Source organism: Toxotes jaculatrix, chromosome 7 (assembly GCF_017976425.1).
Source record: "Toxotes jaculatrix isolate fToxJac2 chromosome 7, fToxJac2.pri, whole genome shotgun sequence".
Lineage (NCBI taxonomy): Eukaryota > Metazoa > Chordata > Actinopteri > Toxotidae > Toxotes > Toxotes jaculatrix.
In genome coordinates this window covers 15,449,205-15,458,047 of record NC_054400.1, presented here as the reverse complement: position 1 = coordinate 15,458,047, position 8,843 = coordinate 15,449,205, and the positions used below count along the sequence as shown (strand labels likewise).

The following is an 8,843-nucleotide window of genomic DNA, read 5'->3' as shown; positions in this document are numbered from 1 at the left end:
TTACAGATCCTCGCTGAAAGGGTGGAGAAGCCCTGCTGCCTAAACTGGGAAAGACAACCCTCATTTAGCCAGTAGATAACGCACAGCATCACACTGTCCACCCGCGTCTTTCTCTCTCTCTCTTTCTTTCTCTCTCTCTCTCTCTCATTACCATAGGCTCACAGGCTACACCCCCTCTCTCTCCCAGACTACAGCTATTCCACACATTCACTATTACCGGTGCATTTCTATAATAAAGCCGATTTCTAATGGATCTCTTGCACTAAACCTAAAGTAATCTCTTGTGCTTCTGCATCATCAACTGATTAATATATCCATATGTTTTTACTGATTCGCGTGACAAACTCAGGCTCTCCTTATCACTTCTGGTCTGTGGACTCATTTGCATAGATTAAATTGTCCTGCAGCTTCTGTGCTGTAGCTATGTATGTGCATTATTGATCTAAGGCCATCCACAGACCCCTGTGTGCACTGCACCCGCCCCCCGCTCCACATCTGGATGCATCCGCTTCCCTCCCACTCAGATCAGTGTCGGTATTGAACTGCCGACGTCACGACACCGTCCTCCGCAGTGACGTCACTCGATGCTCAAGGGAATGATGCCATTTGATGTTTTGTTGTTTTGTAGGAAGTTTATTGGGAAGTAGCCTCCTCGCTGAAAGCTATAAGAACATGTTATTCCGAGGCTGAAATGTGTGATTTCATACCCTAAATTTTCTAGGAATACCCAATAGCCCAAGGCGAGGCTTCTGGTGTTACATCCAGTGAACAGATCATTACTTTATTTCTAATATGACACAGTTTTACAATAAACAACTCAATAAGATAAATCATGCTAGTTCATGCTCCATGAGTTATTTGGGCTATTGTCCGCCAATAAATCAATTATCTTTTGCAGCCTGTCAAATGGACAGAGTGTACTCTACACTTTTTTAAAAATTGACTGGATAATGCACCATTCATGAATATTTGTCACATTTGTACATGTGATTCTTTTTCATCTTCTGGTCTTGTACAGTGTTATTATTAGTCTGTGAGGTCTGTTTTATGAGTTTTTTAATGTCTTATGAGCTTGCTATTCAAGTCAGCAAAAGGGATTTAGGGACAATATCTAATTCTGAGCCTCGTGGTTGTGAGAAAATACCTCTATTGAGGAAGGCATCAACTAAAGTAAATATACTTCTGTGCCATGGCTTATTCCAGTCAATTTAAGAATAACCACAAGAACAAGATTCTGAGGACACAGCAATTTCAGGCAAATGTCTTTCCATAAAGAAGTGATAAACTGATCATGTTGGATCACAGTATAACTTATTTGAAGCCATAGGTTCATGAAATCAGTCTCATTTACTGTACAGGTTATTTTGTAGATTTAGTGTCCACTTACAGTAATGACTGTCAGTCCTGTTGATTTCTCATTATTCATATTTTGTCACAGAAATATAGAAAATATGTTTTTTTTTCAGGGGGAAAACCCAACGTAATTTTTTAAAAGAAATGCCTGTTATGTATTTAACCTTGAAAGGCTCAATTTAAATGGATGACTTGGAGCAAGTCAGTCATCTGAACAGCAGAGATGGACTGAGGTGATAAATCCTGAAGCTTCTCAACAGACAATGGATAATAGACAACATGACAGCAGCCATGGTGATTTTACTGGTAAACGGGCTTATCTGATTGACGGCTGTAATCACACATTCAAATTAAACTCATTTGGGTATACAAAATTGTCTCAAACAAATTTTTAAAGACTATATGGTTACAAAAATACCACAGAATCCTGATGTAATTGCATTATGGCACACTATCATTGATACAGCACAGAGTAGTCCACAGGTTCTTAGACATGGAGAGCCCCCATGGGGAGGCACAAAGCCACAGCTGGAGGTGGGTGAGGTGGATGGGTGGTGTGGACGACTGGGGATAAAATAAACAAGGATTTGCTGATGCTGTTGTGCTAACCTGTATTTCACTAAAAGTCGGCATGGACACTTTTTTATTACTCGTTTCGACTATCGTGAACCTTTTGTCTGAAATGGAGCATGCCAGAATAAGTTTGAGAACAACTGGAAGAACTTAACATTTTTATTTATTTATTTATTTAATTAATTTATTTATTTTTTTGAATTTTCCTCTAACAAGCGCGTCGCTACGTCCCTTTCAAATTGGGTTCCATTACGTCATGGCATCAATGCGGAAGTGTGTACGCAGGAACTCAGCGCCTCCAGTTTTGTTTACATGTGACATGAAATCTGGTAAGTGTTACAGAGTATAGGTTCAGTTTTTCAGTGAACATGTAGCGACACGTTTTATAGACGTATTCCCCATTTAAATGTACATAGAAATACCTTTTATATTTAGATTGTATGCTTATCGACATTTGAATTAGCTAGCAAGGCGCTGCTTAGCGCGAGCTAGTTTGCTAACTTGCTTGCACAGTCTGGTTACCGGTAGGTTTCGGTTTCCTCTGTAGTTTTCGTGGCTTTCTCGCCTTTCTTGGGTGAAAGATTTCCGTGATTATGAGTGCCACAGATCTTCGTTCAAAGCCGACACCGCCGGCTGGCAATGTCGTTCTTGTTTTCTCTCAGTGGAGTTAATGCTGGAGCTCCGTGAAGACCCGCAGCATGTTTCCCTACAGCGCTGTTCCGAGGGGCCGGTCAGCCTACAGTAACGGCCTGTACCCGCCACCTCCTGTGCCCCGATGTTACGATTACAACCACCAAAGCCTGGCAGGTGTCAACAGGTGAGCCCGGCCAAGAAACTCACTGCATCCGTGTGCTAGACATAAGCAGAGTCAGTAAACAGCAGTAAAGTTACAAATGGTCATTTGTTGGATCACAACTTTACACACTATAACAGCAGTTATACACGCACTAAATGTGTATGTATACCTGCTGATCCACTGTTATTATCTTTTGTAATAACTCACAAGGGTTGTTGTAACGTTTAACACCAGACTGCCCAGCCCAGTTGTTGTGTCTCTGTGTTTGAGATAAGGTTATTGTAAACTGGAATTTGTTGTGCAGCTAAGATAATAATGAACTTGTCTTCATTGCAGTTTGATATTAGAGGCTGGTGAGGGGAAATAATGGTTTTGTGATGTTTCTCATATGTGGAGTCTGTTCCCTGGGCCCAGAGTAAATACCTTCATTTAAGACAACAGAGACTATCCAGAGTTTTTTTCTTTACTCATTGGTCCTGTGTGGTTTTATGTGCTTGTGTTTTGGCAGCTTCTATGCTCCTGAAATAGAGAGATTGCCTCAATATGAATGGAAACCCCCACCATCCACCTCTCCAGCCCCTCCTCCTCACACACCAACTATGAACAGTGGGCGCAAGTATGTTATTTGACACTGTTGAGTAATCTCTGTCACAGTCTTGCCTAAACTTATCTCCATTTTATGAATGTTTGCCTTTTAATGTGTCTTGTCATGTTTCCTTATTGTCATCTTTCTTCCAGGAGGCAGAATGATGAATACACCCCCCATGTTGTGAAGCGCCAACGGCTTGACTCCTCTTCCCGCCCGTGGATAGGCTCCCCCATAATTCGGGCCTCTCCTCCCCTTCATCGTCCTGACCAAGTGGTGGCTGGGTCCTCGAGATCATCCTTCTCTGATTTTGATCGCTCTTATCCCAGCCCGCACTCCCATCCCCGCCCTCAGGTACCTGCTGCCTCAGAAAGTTCCAACAGCCTGCAGGACTACGCTAAGGACAAGGTATATTCATAGGGTCTTAATCTGCAGCTAACATACATCAAGTCTGACTGTGTGTGTACGTGTTGGTACGCTTTGGTTTAGTTAGGGCTGCATGTGTTTGTGCTTTCAGCTGAGCAATCAGATGGTGGAGCTGTTTGAGGCATGTCAGCAGCAATCTTCAGATTTGGAGCGGAAGGAGATGTGCCGAGCTCGACTGCAGAAGGACATACAACGTGTCTTTGCAGGTGTGTATGGCTGTATTCAGTCATTGTCTGCTCTGACTTCCTGTTGTGATTCTTATACTCTTAAGTGTGTTTCTCGCAGTGGCACGACTTTACTTGACTGGATCTTCTATGAATGGATTGGGCTGCCGGAGCAGCGATGCTGATCTGTGTCTTGTCCTCATGGGAAATGTAAGTATCTGTGACTCTCTGCAGCCAGTGTTATTTTATATGTGGAAAAAGTACAGTCATAGATTCCTACTTCCTCTTGAACGCCTGTGCAATTTTTTCCCCCATTTTTGGTTTCAGAAAAGACCGGATCCTATTCATGTGCTCTCTGTCCTCCAAAGGCTGTTTCGATCACTCTGTGAGTAATAAAAATAACAATTTTGCAAATATCAAATCACTTAGAATAATATATTATTTATACTATTTATTTGTCATCTATTAACATAGAACATTTTTGAGCATGGTTGAAAACACTGTCTCACTTTTTTACTGTGAGAGAAATTTTCCTTCTTTAGGTCTAATTTCTTTCATTAAGTCCCTTTTATTTTATTCAGGCAGCATCTCCACTCAGTTCACACTCACATGTCACTTACTATAAACAGTAGTTCATTGTGAGGTGTAACTTGAGTTAAATCCGCCTGAGACATCTGGGTCTCCCAAACCTTCTTCCATCAGCTCACAAGGTTTCCATAACACTTACTATTAACTAACTTACTTCTTATTTAGCTTTTCCTCTTTCACCCCCAGTTTTTATGTTCTCCACTGACTCCACTAGGTGGAGCTTTTTACCCAGTGGAAAAAGAGTTTCAGGTTTACAGGAAAGGAAACTGAAACTGCCGTAAATCTCATGATGTTTGTTTTGATTTATAGCCTATGTAGAGAGGACTCAGCTGATCAGAGCCAAAGTGCCAATCCTCAGGTTCAGAGAGAGAGGCAGGTAGGAGCAATACAGTTAAACCGTTGAAGCCGTGGCGTGTTTACAACATCATCAAATCAAAACTAAGTGTTAATGTGACTCGTTTATTACTCCTCCCTCCTTTTAGTGATCTGGAGTTTGATCTGAATATCAACAACACAGTGGGCATCAGAAACACATTCCTTCTGAGGAGTTACGCTTATGGTGGGTGAATAATTCTGTGGCAGTAACTTACTTTTTTTTTTTTTTTTTTTTACAGAAAGGCTGGAAGAGAAGTTTCTTGTTTTGACTTGCTTTGTTTGTGTCGTCTCTCTCAGCTGATCTCAGGATAAGACCCATGATCCTTGTTGTCAAGAAGTGGGCACGGCACAATCAGATCAATGATGCCAGCAAAGGAACGTTAAGCAGTTACACGCTGGTGCTGATGGTCCTGCACTACCTCCAGAGTCAGTACAGTCACACACACAGACAAAAATCTTTTGTCATTTCCTTTTGTGCCTTTTGTCTTGTAGTGAATCCCATCATGTATGTGATGCGTTGTTTTCTTTACAGCTCGTAATGAACCTGTCCTTCCCTCTTTACAGAGGGACTACCCAGTGAGTGTCTTCATTCACTTCAGCTGTTTTTTTTTTAACCTTCTCATCCAAGGCAATTACAATAAGTGCAGCCTGAAACCTTTCTTTTTGATTATTCAACATATTAAGAGGTCAAGTAGCATGTTTAATAGGCAGAATGTCAGCAAATACAAGAAATAAAATGCTCGCAGACACACATATGTAAGTGGTTGTGTCACTCAGTTTTGCATGTTTGTCTTGTGCCTTGATTTTCAGGAGTGTTTTGATCCCTTCATGGACATTGACATGGTTCCAGAGGGACCCAAACGCGTCCCCCCCTACATCTCAAGAAACTGGTCCTCTCTGGGAGAGCTGCTTCTGGGCTTTCTAAAATACTATGCCACAGACTTCAGGTATCTCCCAAGGACATCACATTGCTGAGTCTAGTGTTTCAGATGCACCCGTGGTTGTTTTGCCTGCTCTTTTTCTTGCTCCCATTCCTCGTCTCCCGCTCCCGTCGCCAACTTCTTCTCCCTCTCCAGTCCCCTGTCTCTCCTCTCCTCTCCTTCCTCTATCCTGCATCCTCTTCTCTGGTTTCATGTTTCTTGATGAGAGGCAGGAGCAGGTGCTGTGTAAGACCTTTGGCCTTACACAGCACTAAAATGACATACCATGATCTCTGTGTTTGGAGTATGTGTGTTACCGTGCCACGCCACAGTTGCAAGGTTGAACTAAAATTCACCACATAAACATGCACTGATTTTCACATTTTAAAGGACAATATCTCTCTTTTATGGTTTTATGGTCCATTAAGAATAAGTTTGCAAAACATTGGTTGCTTGACACATCATCACACATTGGCAGCTGTTAGCAAGTGTGCATGTTTCGTGGCTCCTTCCAGACCATGTTAATTGTGTTTATATTCAGTCCTATAAACTAAATATTTTGCTTTTTTATGTCTTTCAGGTGGGATAAGCTGGTGATCTCTGTTCGAGAGGCCAGAGCTTTGCCCAAGACCAGTTCTCATGAGTGGAGAAACAAATACATATGTGTGGAAGGTAAACATTTCAACGGGCATTACATGCCACTGCCACCACCACTTAAGAATAACTGAAGCATCAAATGGCCCCGGTAATGCTACGTACTCAATCGATTCCTTGTGTTTCAGAGCCATTTGAGAGAAATAACGTAGCCAGGGCAGTCCATGAGAAGATCAAGTTTGATGCCATTAAAGCTGAGTTTGCTGAGGTACATGCCAGTCCTCATAACTGTGCTCTCTTCATATTTTCTTTCTTCCCATAAGCTGCTGTGGGGCAGCTATAAGTTATTCATAATCCTCCTGCTTCTCATCTCTCTGTGTCTGCGCAGTCATGTCGGATACTGCAGGAGAGGAAGGACCTGAACTCGATCCTCCCAGTCAGAGCCATCATTAATAAGGAGTCATCCAGGAGATAAGCGATTCCTCTAATTAGAGGAGCTGAGTGGAGTCTTCTACCTCAAGACAGGCCTGTGCCCAGAAACGATGAAAGACCTCACAGCCAGAAAGACTCGGGGACTCTGAAAGCTCCGGCTGCCTCCATATCAGTCACATGCTGCGTGTCCTGTGGCGGTACCTATTGAATATACTTCACTGTCAATAGCTTTGCTGCCTTTGCCAAATTTATGTAACGTAATATTCCAGGAAGCGAGAGTGGAAGAAAACACACAATGTTCGTGGGGTGACACCAGAGGGCTCTGAAATCAAAACGTGTCACTTGCACTGGTGACAGAGAGATGCTGCACTAAAGCAGGATAATAATGGTACGCGTTATTAGAGGTGGTTATTGCTGCTACACCGCCCTCTTTCTCAATGCACAGAGTGTTCCCGGGAGGAAGTTAAGTTTATTAATAAAGTATGAGAAGACAGAAAATAACACCTGCAACCTGTCCATATCTGAAACTAGCTTAAATGGAAGCGGTCTCGGTCATGTTTCCCTCCTCTGATCTCAGGTTTAGTTGCATCCTCATAGTTAGAGCCTTACTGCACAGAGTCATATTGGAAGGTGCCTGTTTGTTTCTGCCGCATTCATGTACAGTATATGCATATATATTCCCTGTCTGGACCAACTTGTAACATCAAAGCCTTTTTTTCTATTTTTCTAGGTCAGTAGTGAAGCTGTTGTGGGCTTAAACACTATAGACACTTTTTTTCTACCGCTGCATTAAAGGCTCTCTCTTTTTTTTCATCAAGTTTCCAACAGCTTGTCTGAAAACAGAGCTTTTTATTAGTGATGTTTAAGTTTGTGTCGTAATCTGAATGACTCTGAGGTGATCACTAGGGGGCTGCACAGACGCCAGACTATGGATATTTGCGCTCCTTTGTCATTGCTCATTGTATTATTTTTCCTTAACTGGTTACAAACCTATACAGTGTCATTTTACTTCAGCATCTACTTGATTTATTTGGACAGAACCCAATGTGTTATTCACTCATTTTTGGTTCAGTTGATAATGTGTTATTTGCAGAGTTCACACTTTTGAGTGTGACTTTTTTTTTCTTTCGTCTTTGGTTTGTGTTCTTCCCCAGTTCTTTTTGTACATTTTGTACATTACTAACTTTTAAATGTTTATTTAAAAAAAATTAAATCTTTGAAGATGTATGATTGTTTCATTTTATATTTTTGAGCTCCATGAGAAGCCCACTCAGTTTTTGGCTGTGCCAAAATCATATTATATTGTACACTGGCTTCTTTTTTTATAGGTGTCAGTCATGTTAAAATGTGTTAACAATGTATTTGACCAAGTGAGATTTAGTAACAACCTCAATTTTATGTGTAAAGGTAATTCCTATGCACAATGGTGTAACGGTCCCTGCTGGGGGATGGGATGCAAACAGGACTCAACAATAAACACTTGCTGACCCATCACACAATATTCTATTCGCTCACCTTACAGTTAAAAATCAAGGTCAGAGATTTCATCCACAGGAGCAGACACTGACCTTAGGCACATATACACTATCCCATAGATCTGGTTGTAGTCAAACTGATATTTTGAAATCAGGTGTCATTTTGGTTCCTCGACTGAATGCAGTTTTTCCTACGTCACCAGGAGCTCTGGCGTCATTCAGTACGTTACAGGTGTTTGTGATTCACAGGCCTTGAAAAAGATCTTAGCTTTTGTTCAAGTGTTCACTGCAGCCTCGTCTGGCAGCCAGTGTGCTCGCTGCTTTTTGTACTGTGGTTTGACGCCTTATTACACCTTGTTTTATGGCTTCTGCCATCACTGCTGGGGGGTAGAGACCTTACAGGACGTGTGTGTGCGTGGGTCTGTTTAGTGTTGCCACCAGCAGCAGGGGGAACGAGGGGTACTGTTTCAGCACATGGCCTATATTTAACTTAGCAGAGGGGATTTCAATCTTAAAGTCACCTCAGTCAGCTGCCAGACACTGACACACACTAAGAGCAGC

The 8,843-nt window shown here is 42.0% G+C and overlaps 1 protein-coding gene across 1 annotated transcript; it reads left to right on the top strand.

The window, feature by feature from the left end:
• The first annotated feature begins 2,199 nt into the window (after positions 1 to 2,199).
• Positions 2,200 to 8,032, top strand: tent2 (terminal nucleotidyltransferase 2). Its single transcript, XM_041042104.1, has 15 exons — positions 2,200 to 2,255; positions 2,589 to 2,743; positions 3,231 to 3,338; positions 3,461 to 3,716; positions 3,826 to 3,940; positions 4,020 to 4,108; positions 4,226 to 4,283; positions 4,796 to 4,862; positions 4,969 to 5,045; positions 5,159 to 5,287; positions 5,394 to 5,437; positions 5,672 to 5,808; positions 6,362 to 6,453; positions 6,564 to 6,643; positions 6,764 to 8,032. The coding sequence occupies exons 2-15, from the start codon at positions 2,625 to 2,627 to the stop codon at positions 6,848 to 6,850; spliced, it is 1,458 nt and encodes a 485-aa protein (XP_040898038.1). The 5' UTR covers positions 2,200 to 2,255; positions 2,589 to 2,624; the 3' UTR covers positions 6,851 to 8,032.
• Positions 8,033 to 8,843: the final 811 nt, after the last annotated feature.

Excerpts from the sequence above, each read along its gene's own strand:
- tent2 (XM_041042104.1), top strand. The coding sequence starts at position 2,625 with ATGTTTCCCTACAGCGCTGTTCCGAGGGGCCGGTCAGCCTACAGTAAC. Across the intron at positions 5,438-5,671 it reads CTTTACAGAGGGACTACCCA|GAGTGTTTTGATCCCTTCAT; the intron begins GTGAGTGTCTTC and ends CTTGATTTTCAG. Across the intron at positions 6,454-6,563 it reads CAAATACATATGTGTGGAAG|AGCCATTTGAGAGAAATAAC; the intron begins GTAAACATTTCA and ends CTTGTGTTTCAG.